At 37.4% G+C, this 21,195-nt stretch overlaps 1 protein-coding gene across 1 annotated transcript; it reads left to right on the top strand.

Annotated features, from left to right (window-relative positions):
• Window positions 1-9,284: 9,284 nt before the first annotated feature.
• On the top strand, window positions 9,285-10,691 carry LOC143616290 (myb-related protein 308-like). Its single transcript, XM_077089163.1, has 2 exons — window positions 9,285-9,653; window positions 10,064-10,691. Exons 1-2 carry the CDS (start codon window positions 9,391-9,393, stop codon window positions 10,668-10,670), a joined length of 870 nt encoding a protein of 289 aa, XP_076945278.1. The 5' UTR covers window positions 9,285-9,390; the 3' UTR covers window positions 10,671-10,691.
• The last annotated feature ends 10,504 nt before the right edge of the window (window positions 10,692-21,195 follow it).

Genomic DNA, 21,195 nt, shown 5'->3' with positions numbered 1-21,195 from the left:
CTTTGTATGGGCGCAAGTGTAGATCCCCACTGTGCTGGGCTGAAGTGGGTGACAAGCAAATGACTGGTCCAGAATTGATCCAAGAAACAACAGACAAGATTTTTCAGATAAGGGATCGCCTTAAGACAGCGCGCGATGGACAGAAGAGCTACCCAGATGTGCGAAGAAAACCATTGGAGTTTCAAGTAGGGGATAGAGTACTGTTGAAAGTCTCTCCATGGAAAGGAGTCCCCCGTTTCGGCAAGCGAGGAAAGTTGAATCCGCGCTACATTGGACCATTTGAGATCCTGGAAAGGATCGGTCCGGTTGCTTATAAACTCCGTTTACCCGCCGAACTCAGTGGGGTTCATGATACGTTTCATGTGTCCAACCTCAAAAAGTGTTTATCTGATGAAACGTTGATTTTACCGTTGGAAGAGATTCACATCGACAAACAACTGCACTTCGTAGAAGAGCCTATAGCCGTAACCGATTGGAAAGAACAAAAGTTACGCAGAAGCAGCATCAAGTTAGTAAAGGTTCAATGGAACTCAAAGCGTGGGCCTGAATTCACTTGGGAAAGAGAAGATCAAATGCGCCAGAAATACCCACACCTCTTTCAGAACGTGGCTCCTGCCAGCGACGTCTCCTAAATTTCGGGACGAAATTCCCTTAACAGGGGGAGAATGTGACACCTGGTAAATTCCCAATCCCTTAAACCAAGTAATCAACCTAAATATTAGGTAATTTGTTATGTGCGCCCTGCGCGAGCGCGCCATGTTAGTCAGCGCGTGCATTTGTTATGTGCGCCCTGCGAGAGCGCGCCATGTTAGTCAGCGCGTGCATTTGTTATGTGCGCCCTGCGCGAGTGCATTTGTTATGTGCGCCCTGCGCGAGCGCGCCATGTTAAGAACCAGCGTGGGCATATGTTATATGCGCCATGCGCGAATGTTTTGGCTTTATGTTTTCATGTACCTTAACGTTATGTTGTCTAATGGGTTGACCATCCCGCATAATGCTAAGGCGGGTGCACCCTAAATCGTTTATGCGCGAGCGGAAGGGAACTAACCTCCCCGCATGGCGGGAACATTGAGAGCTAGTTTGTCTGAAGCTCCAAGATGGAATTGACTTCAACATAACTGATCACTATGTTGAAATACCAAGACCACCTGGAGAATCTACAAATGAAACTCAATGTCCCTGGCTGCGAGAAGGTCACGCACCTACCCGCAGCAAAGAAATGTCCTTCACGCAGAAAGCTATGCGCACAAAGTAATACGCGCAGAACAGTCTATTCTCCAGGCGTAAGGAGATTTCTCCCGCCCAAAAGGAAACAGTAGCGTGTTTCAGAGACTTTCCACTTTTTACTGTACACTGACAAAAGTACCTGAAAAAGCACACTGTAACATGAAAAGTCAACTGTCAGCCACCCTATTCTCACCAACCCCAGACCTGCATGTCCTGTCCAAATCAAATCAAGATCTTTTAACCACTCCTCCACTTTTAAATAAACAATAAACAATAATAATTTCCATACTTTATCATCATTACACCTAGATATGAAAAGATTTCAATCCCCTAAAGCAAGGGATTGTGTTCCCTTGAGTTTGCCTATAAATATGTAACCTAAGTTATCACCCAAAACACACTTCAAAGAACTACAAACTTGCACTAATCCTCTCCCAAGCATCCGTTGTTTTCAGCTCCGATCCTGTTACTAGGTAAGCCGAGAATATAACCTTGAGATCTACTATCCAACCCTTATATTCTCCTATTTCTTGATCTTAATATATATACTTGTTATTTAATCGTATTCTAGACCTTCGATTCCGAGGCCAACACCAAGAAAACCCGAATCTCGATTAATCCCTTAACAAGAACCACAGGTGAGTCTCACAGCCCCTATTTTCGCTGTTTTCACTGTTTTTAAACTGTTTTCGGGGCGAGGGACACGTACTTAAATAATGTTTTATCATGGTATACTTACAAGCTATGCAAGCGATATTGTGTTTAAATTATATTTCATGATGAGCAATGCGAACGGTTATCTAAGGTTTTCGATGTGTGTGCGCTAGAACTCGAGTAAGTGATCACGTTACCATTGGAACTCTAAGGGTAGGGACTGCTGGTTTGATCCACCCACTCGTAGGGGTCGCACCTCTTTGCATGGACGAGTGCCTAGTATGGTCATGAGGCAGTACTATGGGTTTGAGCCCGCTCGTAGGGGTCGCGCCTCTTTGCATGGACGAGCGCCTTGTTTTCCGGCACAACGTCCGCGCGTAACCCGCGGGACGGAATTATTGATTAGCTCGTAGTGGCAGCGCCACTTTGCATGGACGAGCACATTTTCCTGAAACGTTCGCGCGTAACCCGCGGGACGGTATTACTTATTTTAGCTCGTAGTGGCAGCGCCACTTTGCATAGACGAGCACAGTTCCCAGAAATGTTCGCGCGTAACCTGCGGAACGATTTTATCAGAATATGTTGATAGGACTATGTTTTACCAAGCATGTGTTTTAATGATGCTATCAGAATTATGTTTCAGAATGATTTGTATCAAGATTATGATGCAAACACGATTTATCAAGTTACTAAAACTTGTGAACTCACTCAGTTTAATCTGATTCAAATGTTTTTACGTGTCTTTCAGGAGATAACTAGGTAGCGCATGGAGTCACACCTAGAGCACCTCACGCTGAACATCTAAAACTAGCTTTTTGGAAGATTTTAGTTCTATCCCTTCGGTGCGCGTGGTTGTTCCCGCCGCGCAAGGGAATATGGCGTGGAAATCTTCAACAGTTTTATACTTGGATGTTTTTATGTAATTTTTAATCAATGTAATGTATTTGTATTAAACTTTTCATGCGAAATGAAAATCTTTGAATCTTTGCAATGGCCCGTGCTTAATTATCAATCCCCACTCGTGCGCGCCCGGCTGATTCCGCCGCTCAGGGCCGGGTGTGACAATGAACCACTCAACATGATTCTTATCTTTCAGTTATATTTGGTCATATGGCTGAAAGTGTCAATTGCTTGTTTAGATGGATTTTTAATCAAAATAGAAAACACAAGAAGTTGTGGCATACGTGTAGTGGTGGTGAGGGTAACTCACAATCCAAAGGTGGGTTAGGGGTTAATTTTGTACGAGAGGTCAAAGACAAATAGGATTATAATTTCAATTAAATAATATAAAGTTTGCTAATTCGATTTTGGATAATTAAAATAGAGTTATGTTATAAATTATGTCGATTTTGGGTGTAGTTGGTAAAAAAAAAAAAGAACACAACACAGAGTAGCCCAAGCCGTCAAGCCCACTATCTCCTGTTCCGAGGAAAAACCCGCCATCCAAGACCCCCTCTGTCTGAAGGCCCACTACGGTAAACCCAGTTGAAATTTGATTTGAACTTGAAATCTTACACCATCCAGTCTAAATCTTCACTTCCTCAATAATGTCAGTTGAGCTAAAACTCATTGGCTCAACTCAACTGAAACTACTATACAGACACTAGAAATTAGCAAGTGGATTATCATAGATGAAATCGATACCGTACCCATACCTATACCTGAAAGTACTCGTACCTAAAATCAGTGAATCTATGCACGGTGCACCCATACCCGTACCGAATAGACGAGTATGGGTACAGATACAAGTGCCGATACGGATACAAGTACGGTATTCAGGAAAAAATTCTCACGATTGAGCTCCATTTCTATCGATGCACCACCTAATTAAAGGAAAGCAGTTTGATATCATAAAAAATTATGAATTTTAAATGTGGGGTAAAACGATCTTTCAACTTGTGTTTGATATCTCATTTGCTCTCAATTCTTGATTGTGTTTTGGCGTGAGAGCTTTTTAGAAAAGTTAAGAAAAAAAAAATGTAATTGGATAAACAAGACCGTCTAAGATGATTTAAATATCTCGGTTGAACCGAAATAAAAGGCCTGTAGTTCTAACGAGTAATAAAATATATAAGCTAATTTTTTTAAATGATTCTTAATGTTTTAACAATAAACATAGAAAAAGTATTATTAAAATTAATTAACGTAATTACTAATGATTAGCCGATAGTTCGTGAAACTCCTCTAACATTGGGAAAAAAAAACATAGCTTGGTCCTTGGTGGCTGGCTTGGTTAACTACGAACCAACTGTGGTGGTCAACTGGATTGATCCTTGTTCATGTTTGTTCAGCATTCGCAAATCGCAAATAAGAAATGAGCCAATGAGGAATTTTAGTCGGCAACGCTATTGCTTTTATTTTACATTTGGTTATAGTTTTATTTTTTTTTTAGTTTTAGTTTGGGCCCAATAATTATAAAATGGTAAAAATCAAATCATATTTTATAAATTATATATATATATATATTGACTCCAACAATTATGTGCCCGGCCGACGGTCTGAACGATACCACTCCCAAGTCGGCTTGTGAATAATCCCTTATATGTGTGATAACTTTACATACAAATCGTCAAAGGAAGATGAAATGCGCAACTCTCTAGTTATATAAAATTTCTCACTAATCGACCTTTGTGGATCCATTGAGTTTTCATCTATCTTTTTGAAAATGTAATACAAAAGTGTGTTTTATTCATGCTAATTTTATATATAATGTTCCTTTTTTATGTTTTTCATAATGAAGTATTTTATTATCTTTTGTTAAAATTCGTTATTCCATTAGAAAATATTATTTCAACTTATAAAATCATTAGATGCATCTTTTGCATGTTTATGAAGAAATTGCGTAAGTATACACCACGCATTCGTATGAATATTCCATTATAAAATATAATTTGAACATATAATACCATTTTATTTGATAAATACAATTTTTTTTAAAATTTAATCATTTAATTTCTATAACTTAATTGTATTTCTTTGTATCTCGTATATCTCATGGATTCTAAAGTTAGTTGTGTTATAATTTATAATTTATGTCGCTGGGAAGCGAAAACCCGATGTAGGGAGCTTGAGAAATGTCATGTGAGTTAGGGGGGCCAACCTTATTTTGGCATGGCTACAATATTCTAGAAAAAAGTACTATTAGCATATTAATCTTGATAGGTGAAATGGAAATAAGGTGAACCAACAAATGTAGATATATGGAACAATATCCAATAAGAATCAATGGAGTGAAATACTTTGGAACAAAGATTTTCACATGGAAGAAAGAGGAAAACTACCGCACAAGGTTTGTCATCATAAAGAGGCATCTTGAAAGGGCGGCAAAGTAATGTGAAGGCGGACGGTTTGGGAAGTTTGGTAGGGTCATACTACTTTTCACATTCTCTCTTTCCGACATACACATACATATGTATATGTATGTATGTATGTGTGTGTATATATATATATATAATGGGACGGTAAATGAGCTTTAAACCACATCGAGGCATTATAGAGAGGGGCTTCGAAACCCCGTTTTCTACATGACGATGACGTATGAAAACATGGTTAAAATTTAGAAGATAAAGATCTCAAATGACTTCCCTTCAATTTGAAAAGAATAATTCTTTTTTATTTAAAATCAGGATTCATTTTCTTACTTAATTGAATTAGGCACAATCTACATAACAATTAGCATGGGCCATTTGTCCTTTTCTATTGAATATTTGCTGGGTTTTTTTAAAGGTGTATGTCACAGTGGCAGCAGTCTCTCTCTCAAAATGTCATACACTTGTCATACGCTACTACCTAAGTTCAAATCCCCCTTATTGTGTTGCTGCCCGTATTTCAAATCGTGTACACGAGCTTGGATTCAAACTTAAGACCTAGAAAAAAATCCAAAGGAAAATCTTCTGACCATCCCATCAAAGTGTCGATGGTTTATTTGTTGGTTTATTGATTGTAGGGCTATGTGGCTTAATTATTGCAATACCAACTCTTTGCGATTTAATGCTACCAAACTTTGCAGCGTGTTCTTATTGATTAAAAATGGAAAGAGTGTTTGGTTCAACTAGCAGTCAACTCATGAATTAATGTAGACTTGTTAGCTATCTACATTTACAAAACCTAACTTGTATCTTTCGGTTTATCTAAAAAAACGCTTATTGCTTTTTTATTTTAGAATTTAGACACCGAAAATCTTTTGAAACAAAAGTGAAGTAAACGTCAAAAATTTACAATCACATGTTTGACAAGAAGAAATAAGACTTTGGTAACCTTTGTAGTTAACAATAATATTTGTCACACACTAAGCTTTGTATGAAATGAACAACTTATTTGGGAGCAAAAGTAATCCAAGCAAATGTAAACTAAACAAGAAAACCATAGCAAATAGTTGGCAATTGTTCTACATTCACAAGTGCTAGAAACTAATATGTGTATTTTTACATGTCCATAAGAGAACTTTGTGTTTATATAGATTAAAAGAAGCCAAGTATGATAATTTTAAAGCATTTGTACATTTACCATTGAATTAGAAATAATTAATCAAACAAACATATCTAGTAAAACCTCACTCACATAGTTGGGTAAAAAACGATAGAATGTAAACAAGTCGTTCTTCTTACACCAAAGATAGATAGTCACTCTCACCAGCTGGCCACCGAGACCATTGCTCCAGTGTGTGTGTGTATGTACAGTGTATATATAAATAATTAAATATGCAAATGTGGAAGTACTGTTTCAAAATCAACCCAAACTTTAACATTCATGTGTCGTTTTGGTGCTGACGTGTGATATCCATGAGATATTAATAAGTGAAAAGATTCGATTCGTGTTTTCAAATTCAACCAATAAAAGATTATCCGGTTGCTTACATCGAAATAAAATTGTAAAGTTGTGTCCAAACCAACAATTTCATAAAGAGTTCATAATGTTTTGGAAAAGAGTTTGAGGTAATCAAAATTTTAAATATATGTGTATTTGGTGTGAATCTACAAAGTTAATAAAGAAGTCTGTAATAAATAAAATAGATAGCCTAAGGCGGTAAATAAATTTGTACAAGAAAAAGAAAAATATGAAAAATTCGATCCAATAACAAGCTAGTTTATTGGTTAACTAGTCTAGCCCATAAGTGAGCGACACAAATGAAGACGGAAGACGGATCAAAAGTACTCATGCTAGCCGGTTATGATGTTTGGTTTTTGATCCAATCAGATTTGAGAAAGGTGGTTTAAACATATACATAGATACGTACGTACGTACGTATATGGTATGTGGGGGTTGATAAGGGATGTACAAAGATGATGAGCCAACCTCTCAATGCAATTGGGGATCCTCCGTGTGCCTAAACTTGGACCACAAGGTTGGGGGAGAGAAAGTGGAAGGTAAACCAAAGCCCACAACCCACCTACACTCCATTTTCTCTTATCTTTTTCTTTTCTATTTTTAACCAACTTCCTACTCATACCTTCTAGAAACACTCATACAATCACCAATATTAATATATAAATTATATAAAAGTAGCTATAGAGGCTGGTTATTATAGAAAAGATCCTTGATTTAGCGTTCGAAGCCATCAAGAGGCAATACATGCCATTGGGGCGAGGGGGTAAGTTTGTCTGCACAATAATTATTCACATAGTTAAATATTCACGCAACTTATACGACAATTAAACAACCGATGTGTATAATTTCACACATACATAATTCTTCAACTTATATAAATAATTACGCAACTTATATAATTACGCATATATATAATTGCATACGACATATATGTTTTTAACAAAAAGACGATTTTTTAAAAATTATAACAAGACTATACTCAAATTAACGAGAATAGAATGCTCGATATTATCATGATTTTAAAAAAATAATAATTTTGTATAAAAAAAGGTTATATGCGTTTTATAAAAAAGGAGAACTTTAGAGAAAAAAAAAAATTTAATACCCCTTCGGGCCATTTTACGTTTGAAAATTGGTGGTGTGGCGGTCTTCATTTATCTCGTTCATTGGTTTCATGATCTAGGGGTCCAAAATCTTTGCTACACTTTGTAGGATAAGTATCTTTTGTATTTAAACAGTTTTGATTACTTATACACAACTCATTATATATTATTTTAAAAGTATAAACTTGCTTCCATGATAAAAGAAAAAGTGCACGACAAAGAAAGGTTCACCAGAAACACAATGTGGGATGTTAGTTCCAACAACATAATTAAATAAATATGGATATCATATGGGTAGTAATGTAATGTAATGCAAATGTGGTTGAAGAATTCAGGAAGGTTAGCTAATTACTCTTTTATGATTATTGACCTAAAAGTTGTTCAAAAGGATCACACTTTTGTGCCATCTATTCACCTCTTACCTACACCTCACTTTACACCTACTTGAACCTCCCTCATCCTACTTTTTTTTTATTCCAACCGTATATACGATGGCAATATGTATCTCGTCCCCTACGTAATTTCCTATTTTTACCTAATTAATATGTTTAGACGTAGTTTATACATATGTTGATAATTTATACAAATTATGAAAGTCAATGTGACTTTTTTATCTGTAGAAGTTTTACATACAAATAAGTTTTACATTTAAATTTCGTTAAATGGATATTTTAAAACATGGTTCTAAAATTAAGAATGCAAAATGCATGCCTTGCAAATAAATGTTATTCTTATTCTAAATGTGAGACTTTGATCATCATTGCCTGCCTTAATGTTCTTTAAGATATCTTTCTTCTTTTTTTTAGACGAACAACAAAGCCCAGCTGCTCGAATACATAAATTTTGTGAACACGACTCGAACTGGTGACCTCTCATAGAGTAAGTCACCGGAATACCACTAGAGCACCGCTCATTTTATTTTTTTAAGATATCTATATGGATCATTTTGATTAAGCAAAAATGATAATTTAAAATAAGTTTAGTATAATTCTATTACACAACTAAATATATATAGCTTGAACCAAGATTGTGTTAAAATATTTATAATAACATCCTTAAAATCTAAATACATGATGACTTACTATGTGTAGCCATCCCGAGAAAAAAAATTGTGTTACAAGTATCATCTTATTTTTTATGTTTTATATTATTTACCTTATTTCTATAAAGAGATCCAACTCTCAAAATCACATCACGTCACTTTATAAATTAATTAAATCATCTTTTTGAAAGAGGAAAATAACCCCTTCCAGCCTTATGTATTATTTTGGAATAAATATCTTTATCATATGTAAGGAACAACACTCACTAAATATCTTTTGTTTTTTTATAACAGGATATGGTAATATCATCATCAACACAAGCCCACCATCCACCACTCCCTTAAACCTGTCTCACCAACTCACATCTAGATAGCAATTATATTTTATACATCTCTCTCTCTCTCTCTCTCTCTCTCTCTCTCTCTCTCACACACACACACACACACAAAACCCATGGCCCTATATAGTCAAAACTCAAAAGCTTATAAAAACCCAAATCAAGTACTCAAAACTAGTCATAAATAAATAATAAAACAATGGGAAGGTCTCCTTGTTGTGAGAAAGCACACACAAACAAAGGTGCATGGACCAAAGAAGAAGATGATCGGCTTATTGCTTACATAAGGGCTCATGGTGAAGGTTGCTGGCGGTCTCTACCCAGAGCCGCCGGACTCCTCCGCTGCGGCAAAAGCTGCCGCCTCCGCTGGATCAATTACCTCCGCCCTGATCTCAAGCGTGGCAACTTCTCTGAGGAAGAAGATGAACTCATCATCAAACTCCATAGCCTCCTTGGCAATAAGTAGGTTCATTCAACTTTTTACTTTTACTTTTTTTTTTCAAAATTTCTTCAAATTATGAACTTTTGTTAGCAAAGAAAAAATACCCATATCTCAAATTATATATATTTTGTAATTTTCCAAAACATAAAATTCCTTCTATTTTTCAAGATTTTTTCAAATTCTAATTCTTTTTGTAGAATAACAATACCCATGTCTAAAACTTAATATTTTACACTTTTTCAAAACAACTATAGTTTTTTTTTTAAATAAATTTATATTCTTTTTCAAGTTTTTTTCAAATTCTAAATTTTTGTTTATAGAGAAACAATCCACATATCTCAAAAGTTAGATTATTTAAATTTAAATATTCCAATACAATTTTTGTATGCACTTTTATTAATATCCTTTTTTGGGGAAAAAAAAAAAATAGGTGGTCTTTGATAGCTGGGAGATTGCCGGGAAGAACAGATAACGAGATAAAGAATTACTGGAACACCCATATCAGACGAAAGCTTTTGAACCGGGGAATTGATCCGGCGACCCATCAGTCAATAACCGACAACGACAACCACCAAATTAATAACATTCCCGCGACCGCCTCGGCCCCCTACCATAATATTAATTCTTCGCCGGAGACAACCACCATCTCCTTTGCAGCCACTATTAAAAACGAACTAGAAGATGCTAACATCACTAATGATGAATATTCCCCTCGCCGGAAAATCAAGAACCCTTCGCCGGAAAATCAAGAAAGATGCCCGGACTTAAATTTGGAGCTAAGAATTGGCCCACCACATGATGACCCCAACATTATATCATCGTCATACATACCACAACATCAACATCAACAATCCGTTGAGTATCATCATAAGACATTGATGACCGGCGGTGCAATTATATGTTTTGCATGCAGCATGGGTATACAAAATAGCAAAGAATGTAGTTGTACCACCGGCCTAAGTAGTAACAGCGCTGGTTATGATTTCTTAGGTTTGAAAAATGTTGCCTTGGACTATAGAAGTTTGGAGATGGAATGATATTGTTTGTAATAATTTTTCCTCTAAAAAGTATATTAATTTCTAGACATTTTTTTTTTGTATAATGATAACATCGCTTAAGAGAAAAGAAGTAGTGATTCCTAATTCCATGTGCAATGTCCAACTTAATATCTGTAAAACTCATTTAACTTAATAAAGCATAATTGAGAAAACTTATGATAGTTGTATTTCATTAGATAGTCAAATAGGTATATAAATTTGATTGAAATCATGTGCATATATGTTAATTTTGAAACATAAGTTATTATGTAATCGTATAACCGTTTGTATTTCTCTACCAATAGCGAATTAGGCAAAATTTGGAGATGAGGTTTGAGTTTTAAACGATTTGGCTTTTTCATTTTGTCAGTTAAGTGGTTCGGCTAGGTTTAAAAATTAGGATCATTTGTGTAAACCAAACTGACTGTAAAAACTCTCAAAACATGTCGACACCAAACCTAACTAGTTTGGTTAGTCATTTCCCCATACCATTTTTAGTGATTATACCTAGAACTTTTGTAAAATTCGAACGAACCGAACCGTAAATACCCCCCTCTACTACATACACGTATTTGTGTATTTTATTGTATGGGCATATATTATCAGGTTAAACTATATCTTTACACCAGAAATATGTAAACACATATTATATATTAATTAATTCTATCTTCACGTATTTATCTACAAAATGTATTTATATAAAAATATGTAGTATATACGTAAAATTAAGAGACTCACATCTAAAAACAACCATGCCAATACAAGAAAAAAAGAAGTCGAAAGGAAATGTACAAATGTACACTTAATAAAGTAATTAAAACAAATAAATTAACCTATGATTATAAAAACTAACTTTGTTATTAAGTTTTAGTGAATGTGTTATCTTGATTGAAAGTTATTTGACCTTGTCTCTAAAGCTGATTTCAAGTATTTAAAAGAAGAAGCAATCATGAATTGTTGAATATACATAACTGGAATTTTATAGGCAAAGAAAAAGAAACGGTTCACATTTTGTCCCATTATGTGGAAAAAGGATGATGCATGTCACACAAAGAGACGACTTTGAAAAGAGTTTTGGTGTTGTTGCTTTGGACTCATATATGGATGGGTAATACACCATACATTACAATATTGGGTGCTTTCTAAAGCGCATATAAATGAAAACTTGTATTCTTATAGTTTACATCAAGTAAAATACTAGATAAGGAATCAAACTTAGTAACGAGTAAAGTAGTTTATTTCATGTTAGACTCGCCTCTTGAGTGGAAAAAATAAAGGCATCGACAAAAAGAAGGTTACAAACCTTGAAATTTAAGGAGAAAAAAAAAGATAAATGAATACTCAATGGTGGTAAATGGTAAATTGGCATCCATGCGGATCAAGTAAATTTTTTTCAGGTAATGGACTACTTTTAGATGCTTCAATTTCATAGAGTTAGGTATAAAAAATTCCGGGTCAGTTTGATGTTCGGGTCGGTTCGATGGTTAAGACAAAGTTGATTACACAATAAAAATACGATAAAATAATAAAAGAGACACCGTCATTAGAAATTAAAAAACACATAATATAAATACAAAAATCACACCCCGTTAAGCGATTTGCGGAAGCGTAAAACGGAAATGTAACAGACACCTCTGATATCAATCACATTGTTTATAAAGAACAATACAAACTACTTTACAATATTTTACATTGATCTAACTTCATTTACAACTAGATGTTACAAACTAAATCCCACCCGTTAAGCGGCTTTACTTCCTATTAGCATACTTGCATCAATTCATCCAGCATTGATCGCAAGTCAAACATGCAGCACATTGACTTTCTAATCCAATCCAGTACCTGAAAAACATATTAAAACGGGTCAACTATAAATAGTTGGTGAGTTTCACGAGTTTCAAGAAAATCAGTTGTGTGTACAACAATCACAGTTTGTAAATACGCAAGTATGTATATATGTACGTTAACAAGCACGTTGGTTTGTATGTTTATGATGTAATTATGCTAAGCTACAATGAAGCTTTGACTGTCTGTTCGTGCTGCGTGCATCCATTTCCCACGCTCACTCAACCACTGTGGCCCCATTTTCGCCCACAACATGCCCCGAGTAGCAATGTCTAACACTACATAGCGTGTTTGTATAATTATGGTCATGTGCAAACAGTTTTATGTCTCGACAAACCGTGTCGGCTCTGTTTGGGTTTGTCAAACCAATAATACTATTCACAAGTCACCGGCTCGAAGTTAATCACTTTGTTCGCGAGGACTTTTGTGTGTTAGCACTTAGATAATTCCCATCATCAAACAATTCAGAGTATATAGATATGCATCAACATGTTTTTCACCCCGAAAGTTCGCAAAAACAGTTTAAAAGTGGGGTCATGAAACTCACGGTTTTGTAGGTACTCAGTGCGAGGTCAGCTTGGGGTTTGTTTCCCTTGCTATCTCTTAGTCCCTATAGTGAATATTATAATAATATTAATATTTTAATATTATTATAATCTCAATACTAAACTGGGCTGTATATCTAATCTGGACATAGTTGTTACGCCCAGAAAGTGTCAATAGGCTTAGATTGTGATGTTGTTCAATGTCTAATACTTAAAATCGAACTTGGCTCAGTTTCCCCGTTTTCCCAGCCAGGCCAAGTTGTTCGTTTATGCGTTCAGAAAACATTTGTGGGGATGTAAGCTTGGGTAAATGTGTTGATCGATAAAATGATTAAGTTATAAAGAAAGATTACAACTTAGGGGTCTGGATTCGCTACGGGGCTCGTTTCCGTTTATTCAGTTTCATTTTGGAGAAAAATGCGCACAATCTATCTAAATTGTCCGGGTTTCTCATAAAAAGTTCGTTTTTACTTAATTAATCTAAAAATATGATTTTTGACCACTCTTGGTGTTCTGATATTCCAACAGATTCGTTAATAACGAACTTGTCGGTGTTTATCAGAATTGAATTTGTTTAATCTTTGAATTAGCATAATTAATTATCCGTTAATCCTTAAATTATGAAAATTTAGACACTTATCAATTAAAATATGTAGATTTTTATAAAAATATATCTGAAATTATTTACTGATTTATTAATTTATAAAAAATTATTTTATCTGCTGTATTTAGCCCGAAAATCATCTATTTATACCAAACGATTTCCGAAAAATCCACCAAAATTTTTGAGTGATCAAAATATATTCCAAAACAACTTGGAAAAATTCCAAACTCTAACAATCCTGCCAAATATCTTTTTCGAGCCAAAAACGAATATGAAAATTCAATTAAACGCAATTACACTTGTTTAAACATGATGTAATTAATCAAAATAATCAAGTTACCTTGTTTTCTTGGTGTGTGTGTGAAAATCCAGTAGGTTATCTGCTCATGTGTGTAGAAGAAGCTAAAAAAACATATCTTAAGTATGATAAAGTTCAAAAAAAAAAAAGAAACTTGAGGTCTAGTTTATTATATGCGGCCAGAAGAAAGGAAATGGGCTCTTTTGGGCCTATTTTGGCCAAACCCATTGATTTGCAAGCCCGTAAGTGAAAAGTTAAGTCCAAATTTATTTCGGGTTTTGTTTTTTTGGGCGAAAAACATATCGACAAACAGTGCGAAAACGAGTGTTTTTCGGCTATTTTTTTATAAATTTATAAAAACATACTATACTTTTGTAAAAATCGAAATATTTTCACGAATCACTTAAAATATTTCAAATAAGTGTTTGGTAAGTCTTTTTCGGCTTAATGGATGACACAATGCTTGTTTTGTAACTCTCTTTCGTGTTTAAATCTATAGCGGGTAGTTAAACGAGCATGTTTTCGTTTAACTTGTTTGATATCGAGCTAAGACCTTAATACTAATATATTAGATTATATTTAACGTATATCACTTATAGATGCCCCCCCGAGATGTCTGGGTCATAACCAGACCCGTTCGGTTAATCGATCGTTAGTTACGTAATAAGCGTTTAATTGCTTAATCTGTAAATACGTACTGAGGTGTACCCGGTTTTGTCTCAAATGTCACAAAAAACTAACAAATTAAAACTAAATTTAACAAATAACTTAACAATTAACAAGAACAATTAACATTTAACAAATGAATGCTAACTTACCTTCAAAGTGGGAGGATTCGAGCTTCGAGAAAGAGTAGAAGGCTGAAGGCAGGAGGATTGGAGGAAGACGGGAGGTGTGTGATTAGCCGGAAAAGCAGCAGGCAGCAGAGTGATCGGAGAACGAAATATGGTCGGCGAACGGCGGTGGTAGGTGGCTGTGTGCGTGAGTTTGAAGAGGGGAGAGAGGTAACGTAGTTGGTACTCTGTGTTTTAGTTAAACCTTAAATTGATATAAGGACATAAGGCTGAATTAGGAAAAAAAATAAAAAGTTCACAGCAATCGCCTAACAACTGGAATTGAACTTTTGACCTTAAGTTTACAAAACCAACTTCTTACAAGCTAGACCAATGCTTATATTGTAAACATGATGGTTCCTTCCTAAGTTATAAGATGGTTTCTCTAAAATTTTCTATATATAAATACACTATTATTTCAAAACTCGGATGGTTCCAGGGAACTACCCATTTAGTATATGGATCCGCCCCTGCAACTTGACAGTTGTTGCGACATACGATTGCAAGAGCTTTTGATCACGACCGAGAACATGACAAATGCAGGGCCATTAGGTATTACACAATGTGTCACATTTTTCAAGTAAATGAACAGTTTTGTTTATATATTCTACTCGCGTCTTCGAAAGTGTTTACTATTGTTGTATTGTGAGAGATAAAGCCGATGAACCTCAAGCACGTCGATCAACTAGAAGAGGTCAAGATAACACACTTTAAGAAAAGTCTAAATGTGCATGTTTCAACATATTTCCTTCTTCTTGCTTTGACATATTACTTTTCTTGTTACACGAGATTTTTACATTATTGTCATCTTTCATTTTCCTAACGTCATCGCTATTTCTAATTGAATGAAGACAATTCCAATTACCTTATGTATGCATGTTATTCTTTTACGCGATTTTTTGGCATAAACTCAAATACTCAATCAATAAGTATCTTGTTAAAATTTTAAAATGATATAAAAAATGAGTTCAACGAAGGGCTCGGCTCATTAACTCGTTATTGACTGATGAATTTGTGAATGAGAGGCATGTTTAATTGCTAGGGCTAGCACCAACATCGAGTTTGATTCGTTTGAACATAAAATTTTAATAATAAAGTTCCACGATAGAATTTCTTACAAGACTTACATGGAGACAAGGAGCTCTAGGAACTCTAGATGTAACATCCTAAAATTTATAATGTTGAATAAAGGAAGTTATGTTTAGTGATTTCGCGTAATTAATTAAGGTCGGGTAAGGAGCGGACCATGGACTTGGATTTATTGAGATGGGTTAAATGAGAATGGGATCTAAGGGATATAAATATCCCCTAAACCCAAAATATCTTCATTTCCATCTTATCCTTTCACACTTCCAAAACACGCACACACCACACACTACAACCGCCGGCCGGCCGGAAGAGAGAAAGGCGGCAGATCCGAGGGAGAGAGAGAGAGATTAGTTGTGATAACGAGTAAACAAGACCCAAACAAGCTCAAAAAGGTATGATTCTTGATCTTTGAAGTTTAAAGATCCGAGCTTTTAGTGTATAAACGACCGAAAATGGTCGGGAAGCGTAGTGGGTGATGTTGGACCGTAACAAGGGTGTTAAAATCGCTCGAAATGTTGGACAGAAACCGAAACAGCGGCTATCTGGGCAACTTCGCCCTCATCTGGGCAACTTCGCCTTCAAAGCGATGAACTTCGCCTGCAAGCCAAGTTCGCCTGATGAACTTCGCCTGCAAGCTAAGTTCGCCTGATGGCAACTTCGCTGTAAAGCTAAGTTCGCCTGATAACTTCGCCTAGAGCTAAGTTCGCCTGAGGTTTAACTTCGCCTAAAGCCAAGTTCGCCTGATAACTTCGCCTAGAGCTAAGTTCGCCTGAGGTTTAACTTCGCCTAAAGCCAAGTTCGCCTGATAACTTCGCCTAAAGCTAAGTTCGCCTAAGGTTTAACTTCGCCTAATGCTAAGTTCGCCTGAACACAGCTCGACCCCAGCCAGGGGCTCTGCCCCTTGGACCCTGCTAGGGGCTGCCGCCCCTAGACCCCGCTGCCAGGGGCGCTGCCCCCGGACCCCCGTTCGTTGTGGGTAGTAGTTAAGACTGGAAAGATGATATGAGTAGTGATAGTTGTTTGATACGTGTACTTGTTATACAGTCAGCCGTGCACAACTGAAGAAAGGGATTACGATTAACGGTGAACGTAACCGTGTTCAGGTGAGTTTCTAGCCCCATTTATGTGTTACGTTTTCGGGGCTGTGTGCATACTCAATATGTTTGTTAATACACTTATCCTAAGAGATAAGTGTATGCCTTATGTGGATAATGTGAAATGTATGAATGATTGCTTGATGGTACGTGAACGATCTTCGGATATTGCACGTACTGTCAGGTTGTAACGCTATGTATAAGGTAAGTATGTTATGTATGTTTATGTGTATGAACATGATAGAGATAATAGAAGAAAGAAATGATAATGTATGGTTGTATGGTTACGAAAAGGGTACCGAGCCCTAATAATACTCGAGGTATGATGTATGGTTGTATGGTTACGAAAAGGGTACCGAGCCCTACTAATACTCGAGGTATGATGTATGGTTGTATGGTAACGAAGAGGGAATCGAACCCTACTAATATTCGAGAACTAGGGAACCGAACCCTACTAATATTCGAGGAAAGAGGGTACCGAGCCCTAATAATACTCGAGGAAAGAGGGTACCGAGCCCTAATAATACTCGAGGAAAGAGGGTACCGAGCCCTAATAATACTCGAGGAAAGAGGGTACCGAGCTCTAATAATACTCGAGGAAAGAGGGTACCGAGCCCTAACAATACTCGAGGAATGTAGGGCGTAATGCTTTTTATAACGTAAGATATGAAAGTAAGTTAATACAAAAGAAAGTAAGAAAGTATGAAAGTAAGAAAGTATGAAAGTATGAAAGTATAAAAGTATGAATGAAAGGATATAATTTTATGTGTATGGTATGATTATGTGATTAACTAGAACTCACTCAGCGTAGCTGACTTTTAGTATGCACGCAGGTGAGTAGATTGAGGCAGCTTGCTTGAGGAGACACGTGGCACTGAACAAGAGTCTGGCATCTGAAGACTTATGATGTTTTAATTTTAATGTTTTAATGTGAAAGACAAAGGATGTTTTGAGACAAGTTATGAAATATTGTAATGTTTTATGAAAGTTTTATATTCCGCGTAAATGTTTTAATTAACTCTGATATTTAGAATTGTGTTTATGAGTAAATCCAACACGAAAGTAGGGTTACCGGTAACGGGGCCTTACAAGTTGGTATCAGAGCAAAGTTCGAGAGATTTAAGCATCCTACATGCTTAGACTCGAACAGAGTTTGGGATATAAGTAAGAAAGTAAAGAAGATGCCAGTTCAAGAATGCCATGTGTCGCTCAAGCAAGATCAGTCAAGGTATATGGTATGATTAAATGACATATGTTAATGAGAAAGAAAAGATATGTGAACAGCAGGGATAGGAATAATTGATTGTTTGATGTGACAGACTGCTTAAGTAGAACCAGCACGAATAGACTCATAAAGGGAAGTGTATAGGACACGGAAAGTAACGTGATCAGCTAATCACAACTGGCCACTGTTATTACCTGTTAGCCTTGCTATCCTTGTACTAAATAGTTCCTTGAGTGATGATGTTTGTGTTTTCCTTTTAGAATACTGATGGCTGGAGCTGGAGAATTTGCTGGAACTGGGGGTCGCACTGGACGTCGTGGCAGGCCTCGTCTTGTCCGGCAACCTTCGGTAGAAGAAGCTTCCCACACCGAAGTTGAAGGAAGCGCAGCTGGAGGAGACCAGAACAACAACGAAGAAGTTCAACTTAGCCCCGCAGTTCAAGCAGCCATCGTTCAGGCTGTAGTTGCTGCTGTGAAGAACCTGAATCCCGAAGGATTTGCTGGAAGCCGTGAACGAACTGCTGAAGGGGCGGGTGGTGATGGTAGGAAGGATGGGGAAGGTGAAAGAGAGGCCTCGAGTGGGGATAGGTCTGTGAAAGATGATGATAGGAAGAGGGGCCGAGGCGGTTGCAACTATAAGTCCTTCAAAGGTTGTGACCCGCCAAAGCTGACCGGGTTGGGAGACGCAATCGCTACTCTCCAATGGATAACCGCTATGGACAAGGTTATCCGCATTAGCGAATGCCGTCCCGACCAAGCTGTGGGTTATGCTACTCAGTCATTTGTAGATGAGGCTATGTATTGGTGGGAGAGTGTGGAGCAGAGGAAGACCTGTGAAGAGATCAAAGAGATGAAGTGGGATGATCTGAAGGAGTTAGTGATGATGAAGTTCTGTGCTGACGTCGAGGTTGAAAGGGCGGAGATGAAATTCTTAAACTTGAAAGCTGGGACAATGACACATCGTGAGTACACCACCGAGTTCAATCGAATGTCTAGGTTGGTGCCCGATATGGTCAACACTGAGGCTAAAAGGATCAAGTGTTATGTGAGGGGATTACCACAGAGAGTTCGCATGTTAGTCAGAACAAGTAAACCTACTACTTTCGATTCTGCTGTCGAACTCGCAGAAATGGTTTATGCAGACTTGGTTGCGGATGATGTGGTGGTGGGAGATGAGAAGAAAGAGAAGAAATGGGTCACTCCTGCTAAACGACCCGGTACCCAGATGTGGAACCCTAAGAACAAACAGCCGAGAGTTTGGGAGAACAGGTCATGCAAGACTTGTGGCAAGGCGCACAGTGGTGAGTGTAGGTGGGGAAAGGGTTCGGATACATGTCATAAGTGTGGACTTGGGTCGAATGTTTGCTACAAGTGTGGGAAGGCAGGTCATTATGCTCATGAGTGCAGTTCTAAGCCTGCATGCTACAAGTGTGGTAAGATGGGTCATTTTGCTAGGGAGTGTACCGAGTGTGAAGCTGGAGGTAGTAGAAGGAAGGATGCCGATCAAGCTGGGCCAAGAACTAAAGCCTACATGCTGACCCAAGAGCAAGCCAAGAAGATTCCTGATGTTGTGACCGGTACGTTCCTAGTAAACGGCATTTCTGCTTCAGTATTATTTGATTCTGGTGCGGATAGAAGTTTTGTAGCGACGACATTTAGTAAACTCGCTAAAATGAAAGGCTGCCGAGTGTCTGAAACTTTTGTGGTAGAAACCGCTAGTGACACTTCGGTTAAAATAACAAAGATGGTTAAGAACTGTAAGATAGAATTGGAAGGACATGAGTTCCCGGTTACCTTGTACGTTATGACCTTGGGAGGGTTCGATGTGGTTTTGGGAATGGATTGGTTGTCTGAGTTTGAGGCTCGGATAGTGTGTAAGAGTAGGATGGTAAGGTTAAAATCATTGGATGGTAGTGCGGTGACAGTTTATGGTGATAAGGAAAGTTCTGGGCTTAATGTCATTTCAATGATAAAAGCCGAGGGTTTGTTAAGGCGAGGGTGTTGTGCCTACCTGGCGTATGTCGTCAACGCTACGGCCGAGGCGAAGGAAATGAAAGATGTTCCTATCGTAAGCAACTACCCAGAAGTATTCCCTGAGGATCTTCCGGGGTTGCCACCGGAGCGAGAGATAGAATTTCAGATCGATTTAATACCAGGAGCCCAGCCCGTCGCGAAAGCGCCTTACCGTCTAGCGCCGTCCGAGATGAAAGAATTGATGTCACAACTGCAAGAACTCCTCGACAAAGGTTTCATAAGACCGAGTGTTTCCCCATGGGGCGCACCGGTATTGTTCGTGAAAAAGAAGGATGGAAGTATGAGAATGTGCATAGATTATCGTGAGTTGAATAAGCTTACGGTAAAGAATAGATATCCTTTGCCACGGATTGATGATCTGTTTGACCAACTGCAAGGTTCAAGTTGGTTCTCACGAATAGATCTCAGATCAGGCTACCATCAGCTGAAGGTGAAAGACGTAGACATCCCTAAGACAGCGTTCCGAACGCGGTATGGACACTACGAGTTCCTCGTAATGTCATTCGGTCTAACCAATGCTCCTGCAGCATTTATGGACATGATGAATAGGGTGTGTCAACCGATGTTGGATAAGTCGGTTATCGTCTTCATTGACGATATATTGATTTATTCAAAGAACGAGTCTGAACATGCTGAGCATCTGAGAGAGGTATTGGAGACTCTGAAGAAAGAGAAGCTGTATGCCAAGTTTTCGAAGTGTGCGTTCTGGTTAAGAGAAGTGCAATTTTTAGGTCACGTGATTAATCCGGAAGGGATAACCGTGGACCCAGCTAAGATTGAAGCGATAACGAATTGGAAGACTCCGCAGAATCCGACTGATATACGAAGCTTCCTAGGGTTAGCTGGCTACTATAGGAGATTCATCGAAGGTTTCTCCAAGATAGCCGCACCGCTGACCGGTATGACCCGAAAGTCGATAGTATTCAGTTGGGGGAAGTTTCAGGAGGAAGCCTTTGAAG

This window comes from Bidens hawaiensis, unplaced genomic scaffold, assembly GCF_021521415.1.
Source record: "Bidens hawaiensis isolate Kalapana, Puna unplaced genomic scaffold, B.hawaiensis_p1.1 tig00046674_1, whole genome shotgun sequence".
NCBI lineage: Eukaryota > Viridiplantae > Streptophyta > Magnoliopsida > Asterales > Asteraceae > Bidens > Bidens hawaiensis.
Note: the sequence above shows the minus strand (reverse complement) of the source record. Positions and strands in the feature narration are given on the sequence as shown.